The sequence below is a fragment of the Lepisosteus oculatus genome, chromosome 7, assembly GCF_040954835.1.
Source record: "Lepisosteus oculatus isolate fLepOcu1 chromosome 7, fLepOcu1.hap2, whole genome shotgun sequence".
Lineage (NCBI taxonomy): Eukaryota > Metazoa > Chordata > Actinopteri > Semionotiformes > Lepisosteidae > Lepisosteus > Lepisosteus oculatus.
Window position 1 is genome coordinate 54106509 of NC_090702.1, and position 19003 is coordinate 54125511.

A 19003-nucleotide genomic window follows, 5' to 3' on the forward strand; every position below is an offset into this window, starting at 1 on the left:
GTACTGTAACCAACTTCTATTACTTAGCTTATATCATGGAGATTGACTTGAGCTATTCATGTTGTTTCAGACATGATTTTGTGTGAAATGCATTTGGGAACTATAAACAAACAGTGAAAGTATTCTGAAGCAAATACCCACACAGTACTGACAGATGGGTACTGTAAATGATGCCTTAGTGTCTCCTAAAAGTATAAATGTAAATTTTATACTGGTGACATTTCCCAGATGCAATTATGTATTTTTATAAGTGGTCAGTACCATGCACAATCAATTTGCATAATGAAGCACTTCAAGAACTGTGCAATGTGTGACTCACAATGTTAATTAAGAGTAAGACTTAATTTTTCCTGAAATATTTTAAACAGTACCATTAGTCACGCAAAGAATATTTTACATGCACTAACCACGGCAAATTGTAAATTGTTCAGTGTTATCTAGAGCGGTACAGCAATAGTTAAGAGTTGCTCACTCACAGCTCTAGGGCCTCGGGGCCGAGCCCACGCTGGGGCATTCTCTTCATTTGCTTCTTACCCCAACACAGGCTGACTAGTTTATGGGGGGTCACTATAGAGGTAACTATATATCCTAACATGGTTTGCCTTTTTTATTGCTTCCCCACATTGTGAAAATGTAAATGATCGGCCATTTCTCACAAGCTACCTCTTCAACTTCCGCGTCACCCATTTTAGAGTGTTTTTGCTACCTGCATGTAATACTGCACTTGTCTAGGTCAAATGTCATCTGTCAGTCTTGAACTCCAAGCCCTTTCAAGTCTTCCTTTGTAGCTTTTACGCCATTGGCCGATCCTTCTGTTCCGGAATCTTCTTGAACACTATTACCTACACTAGACTCGAGATCGTTGAGATAATTTAGGAGGGGCAGCTGTCCTTGTGTACATCCCTCAGTACCCCGCTAAGTTACACTGCTCCCCTCAGCTGTACCCTCTGTTTACCATACATTAACCATGCTCAATCCAAACACATGCACTGCCTTGGATGTATACTGCCTGCGGTTTGAGAATCTTTCAGCAGGAAATGTATCGAACGCTACAGAAAAAAACATGCTCGGTTTCCATTTTTGCTTTTGCTTACTCAAATAACCAATATGTCACTTAAGCAAGATCAACCTTTTCCAAATCCTTGCTGTCCATCCCCTCCAATCCTGCTACCGGACAGATAATTCACTGGTTTAGTTCTAGTTATCCTTTTACAATCTTAACATGTTTGCAGAATTAAAACATATACAGATGCATTGGCCTGATTGTTTTAGACACTGCATTAGTTTGCAATTCAATACTGCTGTCCCGAGGCCCTGATTATGATTTAAGTGCTTCTAATACTTGTAACACTTCTGTATTAAATACTCTTGGCACAGAAAGGCCAATCTTCCTTGATACTGAGGAATGCTGTCAATTTCTTCTTCGATAAATATCTGAGTAAAATATTCATTTAATACACAAGTCAACTTTATGTCATTGTCTAACATTACTACTAGACTGGACTGTCCTGGTTTGTAACACCGACAAAGGTGCCCTACTTTTCTCAGTATATCATAATTGGAACTGCTTATTGTTGTTTTTTGAAGAGGGCAATCAGAAGGAGCAAATGTGATTCCAAAAGCACAAAGACACAATCCCAGAGCACAGCTTGAATAAGGGAGCAAGAAATTAGCCACAAAGGGTTAAATTCTGTCACATAAGGCGCTCCTTTATCTAGAGAGAGATTTCACCCTTCGCAGCGGTCCTGTGCTGAAGCGTCTCAGAGATGATAATGGGAAACATGTAAGAAATGTGACTGCACTCCCAGCCCCCCGAATACACAGCACACCCTCCAACAGTGATGGCTCTGCTGCACCAGAAGGCTACTCTCCCTGCGGCAGAACTCAACACCAACAGGAGTCCTAGAGAGATAAAGGCAACTGCAGTGCAATTTTTACATTTTGGGATTATAATGAATTCGCAATGACGATTTCAGACCACAATGAAACTACCAGGTACACAGTAATGTGTACAAACTCCAATTTACATCACAAAAGAGACGAGTTTCAATGTATGACCGGCACCATGTTGCCGTCTTTGTCTGAGATTCAGAACGAGGCAACAAAACTTCCGATGATGCGAAAGCAGCCCTGTTATATTGGAAACAGACAAGACAGTTTTACTACGATATCAATTTTAAATATTTTCACCAAATCAACAAGTACAAATAGACTTTTTCTAAGTACTGTAAGTAAAAAGCAGCCTGCCAACCAACTAATATACCATACTAATATAAAAATTCAAGCAGGACTTTATTTTTGGGGGGCTAGCTACACCACAGCTCGTGCAGTCTCCTGAGCAGCCGAATTGAATTGAATTCAATATATCAACTTTGAGACGGTTTTGCTAACAAATAATATTTACATGTTACCTTAGCATGCAGATCACATTAGAATATTTTTGGGATGAAATGTCTGCTGCACAACCTGTACTTATCCGAGCGCATCTCACACTGAGTCTCATCGAGAAACTTGCTGATGGGAACGGCGTCAGTGCCCAGTGGTTTGTCATCTGCCTCGACAGCATGGTGAGCCTACAGTACTTTCACAAAGTTTATAATTCTGCACTTCATTCAACATTTGACTGCAGTTCACCTTTAAGTCATCCTAACGGGCTCATCCCCCTGCGAGACCTGTTGCACATTCAAAATGACAAAGTGTCAAACCAGATAAACTCAATCAGAATACATCAGTGAAAGTTTATTTTAAACCGCATTATTATACATTTTTCTGCTATGTAAAGTGTTTCAAAAAATGTATTATACAAGCCACACAAAACTTCTGGACTCATGTAGTATGACAGTACATTTAGTTTTAGCAAAACAGTTCTTCAAAACTATTCCCACCACCTAGTTCAAATACACAGCACTATTTTTTGTAACATTTTAGAGACAGAAAATGGCCATAATTGTAAACTATTAAATAAGTGACACTCGCACACCTGGTAAACTTTATAAACACCCACTGAAACCCATATGAGAACAAGTGTGTAAACTGGTCGTAAAACTGTGCTGTTTGCTTTTTCAGATTCAGTCTAATTCAATAAAATCTACACAATTCAGCACACAAGGTTTTGCAGAAGAGCTCAAAAACAGGTTTGTTGACGAGAATCACAGCTATTACCCATTCCCAAAGGTTTGGAACAATACAATGGGAGGTAAGGACAATGACTAAGGGTTTCTGCATTTGTCTTCTGCAAAGAAGAGGAAGCATGTTTATTTGATCTTGTTCTATATTCTGTTTAATCACACGCACTTCTCGCCAACACTAAAATGTTTTTTTATAAACATCAGCATTCCAATATCGAACCCGGAAAAAATGCCTCTATATTAAAAAAAAATAATTTGATGACATTTTTCAGTCTTGCAAGACAGAAGACAGTGCCACACAAATGCTCAACTAAAGGTTTATAACATTTTAACCTGAATAAACACAGACGTGTTCAGAAAAATTGACTCTTGTCAGTTTCATCTTTTAGAATTGTAACAGGACAGGGAATTTTGAGGAGATGATCAATTAAGGAAAAATAACGCAAGATTATATGATATATCATTTTTAAGAAAGCTTAACCAGCGTCGTACTGGGTACTCGATGTCTCAAACGCAGGACAGAGCATTTGTTAAAGATGTAGAAAATAACTTTACTGTGCAATAAAACCTACACTCAAAAAGCCAGTCTACTCCTATTGCCAAGACATTTTTCTATGTCATCCATTCTAGACTCAGTCTTCTTCTTTAGAAGATCCTTTACTTAACTGGTTCTGTTCTTTACCCCTCTGCTCCTACTGTACTCAAAACCCCCGTCTACTGTCTCCTCTCATTGTGTATTTTCATCATGCATATCTTGTGTACTTTTTATTGTTGTTGTTGTTCTGTAAAGCGCTTTAAGAAGCCACCTTTATTTAAAAAAATGTGCTATATAAAATAAAGCTTTATTATTTAGCAATAGGACAACAGCCTCCATCTTCGAGTTCTGACAACTCTTTCTTGTTCTTTTAACTAGTCAGTGAGTTTTCTGATCAGGATCCCTGGAATCTGTGTGGACATACCAACCACGTAATTCTCCACCAGAAAAGGTCCAAGTATACCGCAGAAAACAAGGTGCAAAATCACTTCAGACACACTTCACAGACACTTCTTGGGGGAATTGTCCTTTTTGGTTCGGAATAACAATAATCTCAGAGAATAAAGGGAATTAGCGTATTTTGACTGGTTTTAACTCTAGTCCAACACACATCTGCCCTTATTGGACACCAGTCAGCATGAACAATACCCGAAAGTTCAAATGTACAAATTTTACATTGGAACAATTTTTTATTTAAAAAGATACGAAAGATCACTACTATTGTTACACACTGATGATGCAAATGTTGCGTTAAAAATAATGTTGAGAGAAGGATGCTTGTACTGTATCTATTAACATTAATATTCATTCGTTTCTACAAGATCGTGGTTAAATTGGCAACAGTGGAAAACGGGCTATATTGTGTTATGTAAAAAAACGCCTTTAAATTAATTTTATTTGGAGTATCTGTGAAGGACATCGCAGTGCGTTCCATTCAATCACGCCTTTAAAAAAGAAATGAAAACGTACTGTACATGATTGCATTCAGCAACATTTCGTAACGCAATCGGGGATTTGGCACAGAGTGTGAAAGGATGAGAACATCGTTTAAAATAACTAGGCTTGTTTGACCTACATATTATATAACCCGCCCCCCACAACTGTCACGTTCAGTTTATGCATTTTATGAACGAACAGACCCAGAGGGGAAAAACTCATCTAAAGTTTTTATCCTTGTCCTTGTTTTTTAAACCCAAACTTGACACCTTATATTTTTTTCCCCCAACAAATAAGCAACACCTTGCGTTTTGGTTTGTTTTATGGTTTTTTATATAAATAAAACCAGTTTTCGCATCGATATAGAGTAATTGAGAAAGTGTCGCTACGGTAATTAGTTGTCATATATATGTTTTTTTTTATTTCACAAATACAAGCACAGCAGTACCGTATATTCACAATCATAGCTTGAACTAGACTGTACGATTCACAATTCTTAAGGGTAAATTCGGGAAAACACTGAGTACTTGACCTACTTAGGGAAACTCTTTCCATAATATACCTTTTACGCCATCGCCATACTATCTACCCCAAGATTTATATTTATCTAAAGCCAAAAACAAGTATCGGGGTGAAGGGAAACATTACAGTATGACACGCGAACACTGATTGTTATCAGAATTACGCTGTATTATGGAGGAATAAAATCTGTATTTACGTAAGGCTTGCAGAAAGATTCATAGCTCAATTCAATAAAAGCAGGGGGGCTGATGTATAGGCTAGTTTAAACATCGACAACGAGAAACGGCGTTGATCTTAAATGTTTGGCTTTTTAAGTACCAAAAACATACCGAGATCACCTGAAATGCAGATTCGGAATTAAAACAAAGTGGAAGTGTCGCCCTTAATCTTTCAAAACGAAGTAATGTCCATTTCAAGAAGTATAGTGAAAAAGTTAATGCACACTTTTTGCGGGGCTGTCCGGAATTGCTGGAGTCGAAATGCTTCCCCAGCTATGCTTTTTCCCCCCCGATTCACTCAATGTCACTACGCGTCCACACAAAACCCAGTGCAGTGCGAAAGCTTTTGTTCCGCGAAGCCCCACGCACGCACGAATCGAGGAGCCCGGAGGATCTGATCTACTAAACTACTGACCTAGTTTCAGGCGCAACCAAGTCTGAACGCCAGGAGCGGCACCAGAGCGACAGCTCCACCGCTCCTTCCACACAGCGCAGCTGCCGGCACTGGGGAACCCGAGGCGCCTCTGCACACACACCCCAAAAACACACACACCCACGCACGTTTCCGCGGCCGTGCGCCCCGACTGCCCCCCACGTTACCTGTCTGCTCTCCTGCCGCTCTGTCATCGCCGCCAGCAGCCGACATGGCTGGACACGGTTCGCCGGGGCCCGGGACTGCACTGCATGAGGAGGAAGTGGTATATTGGTTGTTGTGGTGGAGCAAAGAGAGAGAGAGAGAGATTGAGGTTGAGAGGGAGGGGAGGTGTGTGTGTGTGTAGGGAGGGGGGCGGGGGTTATAATTGACTCTTTTTTCTAGGAAGACCGGGGCGGGGGTGAACACAGAAACGTGCCGAGTGAGCGTACGAGGTAATCAGAGCGCGGGGCTGAACTCCAGGAACACACGGAAGGAGAAGAGAGGTATCTCTTCCTCCTCCTCCTCCTCCTTCCTCCACCACCACCACCACCAGCGACAGCAGGAGCGGCTGGGCGTCCATTCACTGAAATCTGGCGAGTCCGCCGCAGAGGCCGGCAGGCGGCGGGGTCAGGCCCGGGAGTAGACTTACCCGCTGAGGGAGAGAGACGCGCAACCGTGTGGCGACTGTGCTGGGGATCAGCTGAGGGAAAATGTATCACTCGCGTCCGCGTCTGTCTGTCACAGTAGCGACAGTTGAGAGCAAGGCTAGAGACAGGAGCCGTCAACAGTGCACGCTGTGCAACCATGCATTGTCAAATATATATGTGTATCCATCTTCAGACTATTTCATTTCTGTTTAAGTGTCGACCTTCTGTCGAATTGCGACAAAAAGTCTTTCTTGAAAAAGAAGGAACCTCATGAAACTTGGATTCTTGCAGTGCTGGGGAATCCGTGTCGGGGGGAGTGTGCAGAGTGGTTAAGTACGATAAAAGTGAAAAGAAATGTGAGAAAACGTACGCCACGTTTAATTTTGGGGTTCGATAGCCAATTCCATTTTCTCCACCCTGATTAGCTCTGAGAACAGGAAGAGTGAAATTTCAGCATGTGTTATTCTTTCAGTACTTGTATGTTCATTCTTGTATGGAGACGCACTTTTTGCTGTTTCCCCCTGAGCTGTCTTACCTATAAAGAATGGTCTTTATGTGTTATATTAAAAATATGTTTTGTGGTTTTTTTTCTTGTTCTTCAAAAATAAGAAAATAAATGTAATGATAGCACTAAGTTAACAGCAGTACTGTACTTACAGATTTAGGTTTGCAACATAGTTTAGTTTTTTTTTTCAGAAACTCCAGGGGGTCTGGATGGCGCTGTCGTTATATCAAGAAACTGAGTTGGTCGGATCAAAAGCTGTCACCAAGCATTACTGAATCACTTTCAGTTGCAAGAGCTTTGATCAGCGGTCTTGAATGCGTCCCACTCGTGCCTTTTGATTTGGGGAACATGTCAAAATCCCATGACCAGAATGGCTCATATGTAGATCTCAAAATTCTCAGTTGACACCCCAGCTAGGTTTAGTGTTAGCTTTTACACTCTACTTAGTCTATTTATTTGCTCAGCACTGTATTTTGGGACCCAAGTCAGATTTAGGACAGGTGTTTTTTTTCTCCTATCTGAATTTTTTTTTTTCAGAAACTCTGGGGGGCCTGGATGGCACTTTGCACTGCACGGTAGTTTTGTGCCCCACACTTCCAAAACCCTGTCGGTTGACCCAAATAATACAAATAACCTCGATTCAGTCCCATAGAAAAGGATGCTGGTGGGTGTAACACCCCTCCGCACTGTGCAGCATTGGGCCAGAGATGAATTAAAAATCGCCTCTTGCCTGTCCAGATCTCTTCTGTGTCTAAAACCTTAATACCCGGACCTTGGACATCAACATATCTCTGTAGAAAAAACAATATCGACCTCTGGAACAAAAGGATTAAATAACTGAACAAACAAAGGTCTTGATTCTCTAACAAAAAGTGGCTCAAACAAAAACATATTCAATGGTTCCACATTCTCCAATTTCCTCCAAACCAAAACACAAAGTTCATTAGAAGCAAAAGTAACATCCAAAACGCCTTTATAATAATATAATAATGTTGCTTTATTAGCCCTATACAATTTCTTGCATTAGGAATTTGTCTTTTCGCATACCCCAGCTTGCTCTCCATGAGACACAGACAGGGAGAAGCTTGGGGTCAGAGCGCAGGGTCAGCCATTGTACAGCGCCCCTGGAGCAGTTGGGGTTAAGGGCCTTGCTCAGGGGCCCAACGGAGTAGGATTCCTCTGCCAGCTGCGGGATTTGAACCGGCAACCTTCCAGCCACAGACGCAGATCCTTAGCCACAGTCTTGTAAACAAAAAACATCCATCTTCTCCAAATCCAAAAAGTCCGTCTGTCCAACAAGTCCTTCTTCTCACGATCCTTCAGGATAACCCGGACTGTGTCCCTCAGCTGTCCTTCTCTCGACGCAGGATTCCCAGTCACCTCCGGACCCGCGCGTCCCTCGGCGGCCGACATCTCAGAATCCCAACAGAGGAGCTCACAGCCATCAACTCCTCTCCTCCAGCCCAGCCGCCAGGCCGCGGTCAGGCCATGTACTTTCTGATCTGAGCCAAGAGATCGAGAAGCGCCCCCTGGTGTGGGGAACATGTAAAAATCCCGAAGTTCTAACCAAGCATTATTGAGTCTCATTCCGTTTCACGGGCTTTGATCAATGGCCTTGATTGTTTCCCACTTATACTTTTTGGTTTCGGGGAAAATGTCTAAATCCGATGCCCAGAGAGGCTCGGATAGAGATCACAGAAATGCTCAGTTGACACCCCAGGTAAGGTTAAGGTTAGCATTCACACTCTAATTAAACCATTATTAAGCTCAGCGCTGGATTCTGGGGCCCAAGTCAGGTTTAGGACTTGTGGTGTTTTGCTCCTATCTGAAATTCTTTTTTTCAGAAACTCTCGGGGGGCCTAGGTGGCGCGGTGCACCGCGCGGTATCTGTATCCCGAAATTCAGTCGGTCGGATCTAAAGTTGTAACCAAGCATTATTGAATCTCATTTACGGTATGCTTCTGCTGAGTAATTGTTGCTTTAGGTAGAGAGAAAGGTAAGGTAAAAAAAGATATTGTTAACATGCACGGCAGCTCGCTGCCCTTCAATCGATAATGGCACTTTCCTTTGGAAATAAACACTTTGGCACAACTCATCTCATCTGCTGTAGTAACTTTACACACTTTCACCAATTTTAAACTCACCTGGGAGCCACTCAGATGATGAAAGAAGGGCAGCAGGGAAGAGCAGCGCTGGGCTGGAGGAGCCACAGGTTCCACTCCTAGATGGGAGGCCCCTGCTGTAACATTTCAGGGAGGTACTTCACGCAAATTGTCCAAGGAAACGCCTTGCTGCGTGAATGTGTCTTCAGATAGATTGTTATTTCTTCTAAATGCTTTCATCAATTTACCTATTGAAGATGAGAGCCTGGATGAGCAGTGGTTAGCATTGCTGCCTCACAGCACTGCAGCCCCGGGTTCAATTCTGGACCTGGGTGCTGTCTGTGTGGAGCTTGCACGTTCTCTCCGTGTTCACATGGCGCTCTCCAACAGTCTAAAGACAAGCCAAACATCACTTGGCTTCAGGGAGAATTGGCCCTGGTGCAACTGCGTGTGCGTCTGTGTAGAAACCATTCTGGACATCTTAAATTATGCCAGGTTATATACAGTTATATACAGAACTGAGCGATGGCTCTGTGGCTAAGGATCTGCACCTGTGGCTGGAAGGTTGCCGGTTCAAATCCTGCGGCTAGCAGAGAAATCGTACTCCATTGGGCCCCTGAGCAAGGCCCTGAACCCCAACTGCTCCAGGGGCGCTGTACAATGGCTGACCCTGCCCTCTGACCCTCAAGTGTCTCTCCCTGTCTGTGTCTTATGGAGAGCAAGCTGGGGTATGGGAAAAGACAAATTCCTAATGCAAGAAATTGTATAGGGCTAATAAAGTGATGTTATCTTACCATTTAAACCAGCCTATGTAGTACACCTTCTACCTAAGAGAACAAGAAACAAGCTTTTGCTCATATGGATCATGTTTTCTGACAGTTTTTCATGTTTTCCCCAAATGTATTGTTAATATTTGTTTTTAATATGAATTTGCATTTCCTGCATTTGACTGCCAAGGTGAAGGACTGTAAATGGTTTTAGAACAATCCAATCAGCTACAGTGTAAACAAGTGTTCAGTTGCAGTGTGCCACATAACACAGGTGTTCTTGTTTTGTCTGAGAGTTTCCATTTAAAAATGGCAGCCTTGGCACAATGTCCTCCATTAACTCCCCTGAGATCTTCAACAGGGGATGGATTAGGTCAAAGCTATCATGATATTTTCCGTGCGATTCCATCAGATCTCGTGATATTCTCCATGAGCTCCCGTCAGATCTTCACCATGGGGTGGCCTTGCTCAAGGGCTCGTGAATAAAGCACTTAAGGATGTGGCTGGACCAGTTCCAGAATAAAGCAATCGTGTTTAGCCAGACCTTGCTGTTCTCAAGTATAGAATTCAAGTTGAATACAAAAGCTTTAAGAATAAATTTAAAAAAGATTCATGCTATTATGCATAAAAAATATTAAAGTTTAGGTCCGATTAAAAGTTACAAGCAGTTAACTGATGTCAGGGGTGAGCTAGAACAAAACCCAAGAACACTTGGGTCTCAGAGAGCGAGACGAGGAGCCCCGGGCTTCAGAAATGTGTTGCGGAGTATTAAAGAGGAACTGCAGTCCCAATCTCTGACTGGTTATTAAATCTCACTAACAGAATAAAAGCATTGATTTTGGCACTGATTGATGGCGTAGAAAGATATTACAAATTTCAAAGGAGCACGAAACGTGAACGTTGTGGAAGCGCGTTTAGTCGTAAACTGCTGGTCTTGTGCGGGAACGAGAGTTCCCATGAACCGCGACGTGAAGCGGCCCTTCCTGCATTTTACTTTCATAGTGGTCTGAAATGCACTCATCAATGCCGTTTCTTTCTAACCCCGAAATATAAATACATTGTTGCAGTTCCCCCTTAAATCAAAAGGCTTTTCAAACCTGCAATGTAGCTCACACTAAATCATAGTAGGCTTTAACTAAAAATAAGAATATTTAAACAGCATTTTCATAGCATGCATTTCTTCATTTGACACTGAAAATATGAAACATTTCAGGTCTAAGCACATGTATTCAAATAGGCCTCCACCCTCTTCCATCTTTGGTACAGGCCGTTAAATCATAGATCATATAAAAAAAATCAGAACTGAAACACTAAAATGTAGCCAAACTCCTCTAATGCAGAGATGCACCACCATGCACACTCACCTTCACACAGGTCTATCTTCTGAACACAGCAACTGTTCTGTCTAAACATCTAGCAGTCAGAGCGTGGCAACATGGATAACAAAATAGTGTATATATAAAAGAAAAACATTTAGGCATTTGGCATACTTGAAAGTATTTTATTTTTTGGAGTTTCCACCATAACTTATGTTAAACTCCAGCAAACAGGAAAGCAATCCAGCTGCCAGGTAAATATATTATTTAAATTCCCTGCTATACAGTTCCCCTCATCCTAAACATATTAAAAATAAAAAAAATTCTTTGCGACAGTGTTTGAAGTTCTTATTAGTCTGTCCCTTTACGCTCTACAAAAGCAAAACATTGTTTATGGGCAGTGTATGCATGGACATGGAACATGCAGTTGTAGAACAAAATGAACAATTACAAGTAATAGTTTAAAACCTAGATGAAAATGTACATAAAACAATGAGCCCATAATGCCATAATGTATCCCAGTCTGTACAATAAGGACTAAGCTCTCTTTAAACAACACCGCCATATTACGGAGTTGCCTCAGCTTAATATATAATGTCATTTTTGATTGCTTAGCTGGCTAATGATCACTCTGCAAAACTTAAATCATGACCTGAATGCTAAACAGCCATACAGTACACATTTAGGCAGAGGAAAATCTTAGAATAAACCAGGAAGTACCTTCAAATCAAATCTGGAAGATAACAAGACAAACATATTTTATACCAGTGTTTGAAATACGGTATGTATAAATGGATTAAGCAATGTAAACTTTTTTTAATTTTCAAACCTGTTTTGTATAACTCATCTATTCAAACAAGAGGTATATTGTTTAACATTGATCTATACAAAATAATACAATTCCCTTGTTTTTACATTTTTAGTGACAACTTGTAGTGGAAAAAAACATACATTTACCCTGGTAGATGAGGACTGAAGTTGACATTACAAGTTGAAAACGCAAGTGATCTGTTAAAATAATTGGTACCTTTTAGGGCTTAGTCATAGCTTGCCGTCTGTCCTAGTTTACTGTAAAAACCCTGGATTCTGTTATGCGGGAGAGAGAAATAAACTTACTTGCAGTGACTTTTACACATCAAAACTTCCCGTTCTCTTATAAAGTGACAGAAACCGAGTCTCCCATTCACCCACTGTGGAGGGAATGAAACAACGGGCAATCGGAATTTATCATTTCCAATAAACCAGTTTCAAAGAAAACAAAGAAAAAAAACTGCTTAAAAAAGCTCTTTTCCTCACAATGTTCTACTTGCATATTTCATTGATGCAGCATATTGAATCATTCTATACATTTAAAATAAATAAATAAAAGGTGATAAAAGTCTACATATTCTTCAGCAACCAACTCAGTTGTTTCTGATTGACATCATGCTGAAAAAAAGCCCCGAATTAAGGTGAAATGGGCCCCTATTCTGAAGGTGTAACCCACTCACATACCACTTCCCAACTGCGCTGCCAGGGGAGGCTCGTAGCTTGAACACGAGCAGTCACTGATCTTGCCTGCCGGTCATCGCACTGGGTCACGTGGAAGTGAAAATGGAGACTGCGTGTTTTAGTGCTTTACATACAGATACAGTACAGATAAAACCCAGAATCACACCCTGAAGAACCCTATACACGGGCGCAAGAAAGATAAACGGATATGTTTAACTTACTCCAGTACCTCTACAGTCCCAGAACACAGAACAAAATCAAAGATGGGGAAAAAAAAATCACAAGAGAACAGCTGCTGGCTCTGCCAACTCAAAATAAAGGAGCCTCTTCAGTAGTCTTTGGAAATTCTAATCCTGTAGAATTTCGGGGTTTGTATTGATATTCTCCATTGTCTCCAGGAGTCTCTCAGTGTACCAATACTGAGAACTGCTGAGTGGCTCAGGCACTGCAGCTTATAAAGGTCCATCTCCTCCCCTCCAGAGCTCACAGCTTCCCTGCTTTCATGTAGGAAGGGATGGTGCCTCTTTGAGTCAGTCCTTCAAACCTCTTGTAGGTGTAGTTCAGGAAAACCCAGTCCTTTGATTTGTAGTCTGGCTCTGTTGCATTTACCACTGAAAGAGGAGACAATCAATAGTACTGAAAAATGACATTTCTCATTTATTTAAACTCATTTTTATAAAGACACCTTTAGTAGGAGACAGTAAATTCAGGGTGTGGTGCAGGGTTAATTGATTATAGGAACTGGGGAAATATTTAGGCAGTAAAACCTGAATCTCACCAAGAAACATTGAACAAATATCATGCAAAACTAAAGATTAGTTCCTCAAACTGCACATTAGGTTTGATAAAAGTACCTACCTGCATTGTGATTAATAAAATTAAAAAATGAGGAGAGAAGCCAAGAATTCTCTCCAAATGGACTCATCATGACTTCTCACATAAGAAATGTGTTTCTTTTCCCCACCAATAACTCCCAGTTAAAACTCTTCAAGTTCTTCTAAAATTCAGATGTATAATAAAGTTAGGAAGGGCTCTTACCGGGCTGGAGGATGTCCGATTCAGGGAATTCGTCAAAGTTCGATGTGTCATCGATGCTTTTGATTTCAATGGAAATGGCAGCTGGCCTTTCCCTAAAAAAAGAGGGGGTAGTGATGCATTTACAATAGGATCCTCCACAGCATTTGACAGGCACCCTAAAAACTTGGTTTCTGAACTCTGCTGTCCATTGTAAAATACATGTAACACCTTACTTAAATGAAGCTAAAAACCACCACCCTGACTCCTTCATAAACCATTCAACATGCATACTCCTTAAGAACAGTTTGTAAAAAACATTATAAGCCCATGATTATTAGTAGTGGTTTATAATGGGAGTTTCAGCAGAAAGCAAAGAGCAGAACTCAAAGCAGGAAGATGTCAGGTGAAGACGATAGATTTTAACCCCATTAAGGACTCGAGAGGTCAGAAGGACTTCCTGCAGATGCAGCTCAGCGACAGTGGCAATCCTGGTATGTTTGTGAAATTTTATTTTACTATAAATTTTTAGGCACAATGTTTTGTCGTTAAAAGAGTTATCATAATTTTACAATCAGCTAATAAAACACACTTTTTGTGTAAGTGTAACAAATATTAATACATTTAAATCAGGTGGGTGGCTGTGTCAGCATGTGTAGGTTGCAAAGGTTTGTGTAGGTTTTCGATGCTGAAAAGAGAAGAACGAAAACACAACGTTTCGGCCGTGGTGCCTTCTTCAGGTGTGAGAAAGACAGGGCAGACAGCAAAGGTAATGTAGTGGGAGAACAAAGGCTGGGAGAGAGGAGGAGCGAGGGGCGGGAGCAGGGGACAGACAGAGAGGCCAATCAGGAGGGGTGAAGTCAGGATAGGTGTAGAGAGGTGTGAAATGAAACGTACAATGAAAAACCTACATTTAAATCCATACACTAACAGCTAAAAGCCACTGTGCTGAACGCAGTGCATGCATGCATGACAAATACCTTATGTGTTCCCAGTCAACTGGCTCAAAGAATGGATGGCTCTTAATTTCTTCCACACTTGTGGCACCAATTCTGTTCTCTGCATCAGTACAAAACCTAAAAGAATCATCAGCAGAAAATTGATTTTCATGAACACACAACATTAAGCTGTTTTTTTATTACTTTTAGTAAGAGAAACTGCAATCAATTCTCAGGGATTTCCACATGGTGAACAGAGCTTGTTTAACAGTACCATGTACAGATACTAGATTCTGTTTACTGTAGCAATAACGGAATTGCAACAGAAAATTGGACTTTTGGAAGAAAGAAAACTGAAAAACAAAATCCTCTACTTGCAGGAAAATTCAGATCAATGCCAGTTATTTGCAAATATATTTATCACCGTCTCCTGCCAGGATGTGATCAGTGTCTCAGACCCCATCTAGACCCAGTCCACAGACCAAGCACCCCTGCAGGCAAGGAAATCCTCTCCCAGCTCAGGTGCATTCAACACAATCCAATTTATCATCAGATTATGTCTCAGTCACTCTGTTTGAGGTTCACAATGAGCCCTGATACACGTGGTAAACAATCAGCATAACCTCACATACTACTATTTTTTTTTCCATGTATAATTACTAGAGTATGTCTTATCCCATAGAGCACAAACCTTAAAATCATGTCTTTTGCCTTCTCTGAGATGGGCACTTCCAGAGGGAAGACAAGAGTCTCCTTCCAGTTCATGACTTTTCTGTACGTTTCTTGAGGTGTTTCAGAACAGAATGGAGGATATCCTGAAAAACAACAACAAAGAATAAGTGGTTTGGGATAAAAATATCAAAATAAGTAAACTGCCTCACAACACTATATTGATGCACACTGTCAGACGCATCAGCACTTGCTATCAGCTGATAGGATTCCTCCCCCCTCTTCAGCATTCTTACTAGAACAGTATGAAACATACTTACCTATGAGCATTTCATACATGATAACTCCCAGAGACCACCAGTCACACAGTTTGTTATACCCTGTCTGCATGAACACCTCAGGTGCAATGTAATCTGGAGTTCCCACAGTAGAATATGCCTGTAACAAAAATAAAAAATGACATTCATTCAGATGTTCTTTCAAGCAAAGAGAAACCTGTTAAATTAATTGCATTGCATCACCTACTCTCTCAATATCAATTTCCACATTTTTCCACAACCTGGATTACTGAACACTAATTCTATACCGTGTGGAGGTGAACTGGCTTCCTCACTCTGTTCTCCTCCCCACTGATAGGTGAGGGTACTGGTGACAAGTTGCAGGGTGATACAGCTGCAGATATAGCTACAGGAATAATACTTATTATTGAAGTGCTCAGCTCTCCCCTCCTCCTGGGGGCAGGAGAGGCCAGACCCCAGGGCAGGAAGCCGCAGGATGGGAGACGAGACGAGAGCAACTGGTAGCTGAACCAGGTGCTGCCCCCAGTCCCAGGCGGCCTTGAGGAATGAGTGGAGGAACTCATGCAGGAGTACGGAGGGGAATGGGTACCCCTGCTCATGGAGGGGAATGGGCACCCCAGCTCATGCAGGCGTATGGAGAGGTATGGGTACCCCAGCTCATGCATGGGGTATGGAGGGCTGTGGAGCAGTACAGGCCTGACATGTAGTTCTCTCATCTGCCTGGTCCTACCTGTCTCTGCAAATAGTTAAGGACATCTTCCAAGCCCTGCTCCCCTTACACCAGCGTGCCTGAGACTTCAGTAACCTCACGTGACAGTATGTTAATTTACTGATCGTGAACATGTGATAGTTCATTGGACACATGCAGAATATGGAGTAGTACAATTGTTACACAGTGCATATTATACCACTCTGTTCACACGCTGGCTCTGCTGAAGCCCAAGTGAGCGCAGTGTCCTACCACATGTAAACCTGCCAGCTTAAGTTCTGATTGTCAGAAGGCTCCTTCCCTATTATCAGCGTCAAGGCCGAAAAAAAATAGACTGGGAAAAAAAAGGAAGAGGAGAACCTTTTCTTGTAATCACTATTGTACACCACCAACCTCCTCAATATAGGTTAAAACATATTTCAGTGGAGGAATATTTAAAACTCCCTTTAAAAGCTTCCCCTCAATTTCCAAGCTGCAGCACGACATGACATGACATGACTTCCAGAACAGGGTGACCCATTCAGCCCATCCAGCACGTTCCTTCATTGTTCAAACCCAGACACATGCAGCAAGAGCACGTTGGCCTCTGCTTGACATATAGAATTGCGGAGTCAGAGCTGCTGCTGCTCATCACCACATTCCTGCGCAGGGAGCAGAAGTGCGGCGCCTTCGCCAGGGACTGCAAACTGCGGCTACTGGAATCACACCAGCCACTGTTCCCCATTCGGGCCAACGGGGGAAAAAAACACATTTATTCGGCTTTCAAAACTAAAGCACCACCACAAGCACAGAGGTACTCGTGCAGAGCACACACAGTACTGAAAGCAGAACTGAGAGAGCCCAGACTGTATGAGGTGTGCACGCTGAGGAACACACTACTAATGCATAATGCACACAATTTTGTCAGGTACACAAAGAAATGGTATCAACCACGGTATGACATAGGATGTTAAAATTTGTATTTTTCTTGTGAATATTTTTCTTTTTGATGTAAGTTCTAGACCAAGACATGCATGTATACAAGACTGTTGATGGGCCAGTGGGTTGTCGTCTGAGGGCCACATTCAGGCCACAGCCCACCCATTGAGGAGCCCTGGTGTCTGTTTGGGAGAAGAGCCTTCAAAGTCCCCCATCCTCTCGCATCAGCCAGCGAGCTGCAGAGGTTCACCCAGGGGACCAATGAGCAGGGCAGGACAGACAGACAAGCAAGTCTCAATTCCACACGGATACTTTTTTTTGTTGCCTCAAGTGCTCTGGTTTTGCGGACACTACAAATTGGGAATTGGCTGGTAGATCAAAATAAATACCTAACATTAACCCTTGCCTTAATAACACGCATGCAGATTTAAATGTTAGTGGAGCAGTTTATTTCACCAAAAAATGACATTGTGATGTTTCAGAACTGAACTCACCAGCTGTCGCCTGTTCTTCTTCCATGTCTCAGCTTTTCGTTTTGAGTTCATGTTCTGAAATGCTGCAGGAAAAAGCTCCCTTTAGTACAATCATTAACAATATACAGAACGCTCAAATAGCTGAACACAAAATATAAAATAAATCCCCAACTATGTTTTTTGATCCAGAGAGAGAATGAGTAGATCTTCAGATCTCAACCCCTTCCTTATAACAAAATACGAACACATTACTGATCAGAAGACCAAGGTGGTGTTACAAAATTAGTCTTTAAACAACAGATTTAATCTTGATCCACAATACACAAAGAATAACAAAGGTATGTTAGTATAATCCTCATTACATGCCAAGACCATATGACAACATACTGAAATCGCTGGGTGGATTGTGAGTGAGATTTCTGTAGAACTCTGTTCTGTGTGCTTTCTTCAGCCCTGTGCACAGACCAAAGTCAGACAGCTTGACATGTCCCTGTAAAAAAGGACAGGTTATTAAATCCAGTATTGAAAGACCGTAAAATAAAATGTTTGTAGTCACCTTCCAATTTGTGATATTAACATTTAAAAAAAGCATTTATGTTTCAACAGACTAAACATTTATTTTTCAGAGCAGACTATGAGGAGACATTCACCCATTCATCCTCAAAGGCCTTGATAAAGTCAAACAGGCGGCCTTCTTTAAAACCAACTGTGAAACACAATCCAGAGCACACTAATGAACACCAGAGAGAAGTGTGGTTGAAACCAAGAACAGGAGGCACGTCTGTGGGGGTTGGAACAAGCTGCCCAGCCATGCTGAAGCTTCTTTCAAAACGAGGCTGGTTAAGTGCTAGATGATAATTCATCCAAGAAAAACGAGCTTAATGAACTAAATGGGCTCTAGTTTGTAACCTTATCTTCTTTCAGGAATGAAGTACTATAAAAAACTAGTTACAACCTTCCTTTATTAAGGTAATGGTCTCTTCCGAACCATAATTAAGATATGCCATTTTATAATTTGTTGCAACACCTGTTGTTAACAATACTAGTTATTTTCGAAGTATATTTTACAGGTCACTCATATTGAGACAAAAATGAATTCACTCAACTGTTAAGTAAGCCTTCATGAAAATGAACTTTTGTATATGTTAATTACCGAAGAGTATTTTATGTATTTGTAATCCTGGCTGAACAGATAGATATTTAAAAGTTCTAAGTCTGATGTCAGCAATTGTATAGGGATACTGTATTTTATTTTTAAAGAAACCTATTTTATTCAATGAGAATCATATTATAATTAACCATTGAAGAAATCAGCCTTATGAGACAATTCTCCAACTAATTAGCCAGGGTGGTGGATAAAGGCTTGTGTGACAAAGATGTTGCTGCACAGATCACCATCAG

At 41.4% G+C, this 19003-nt stretch overlaps 2 protein-coding genes across 13 annotated transcripts in view; both read right to left on the reverse strand.

The window, feature by feature from the left end:
* The window catches only part of bmal2 (basic helix-loop-helix ARNT like 2), a 41360-nt gene extending 35247 nt beyond the window's left edge, over window positions 1–6113 (reverse strand). For 6 of the 9 annotated variants that reach the window (XM_015351957.2, XM_015351956.2, XM_069192777.1 and 3 more), the window contains exon 1: window positions 5940–6112. In XM_015351957.2, the coding sequence (XP_015207443.2) occupies window positions 5940–5985 (46 nt within the window). In that variant the 5' untranslated portion in view covers window positions 5986–6112. Of the gene's footprint in view, window positions 1–5754; window positions 5829–5939 lie in introns of those variants that run through there. The other 3 variants (XM_069192779.1, XM_015351959.2, XM_069192780.1) reach the window with 3 other exon arrangements.
* A 5142-nt stretch (window positions 6114–11255) lies between these two features.
* Window positions 11256–19003, reverse strand: part of LOC102695662 (serine/threonine-protein kinase 38-like) — a 50338-nt gene continuing 42590 nt past the window's right edge. For all 4 annotated transcript variants that reach the window (XM_069192782.1, XM_015351929.2, XM_006633065.3 and 1 more), the window contains 7 exons: window positions 17990–18092; window positions 17624–17685; window positions 15524–15641; window positions 15226–15349; window positions 14577–14672; window positions 13621–13712; window positions 11256–13193 (listed from right to left, as the gene is read on the reverse strand). In XM_069192782.1, the coding sequence (XP_069048883.1) occupies window positions 13066–13193; window positions 13621–13712; window positions 14577–14672; window positions 15226–15349; window positions 15524–15641; window positions 17624–17685; window positions 17990–18092 (723 nt within the window). In that variant the 3' untranslated portion in view covers window positions 11256–13065. The remainder of the gene's footprint in view (window positions 13194–13620; window positions 13713–14576; window positions 14673–15225; window positions 15350–15523; window positions 15642–17623; window positions 17686–17989; window positions 18093–19003) is intronic.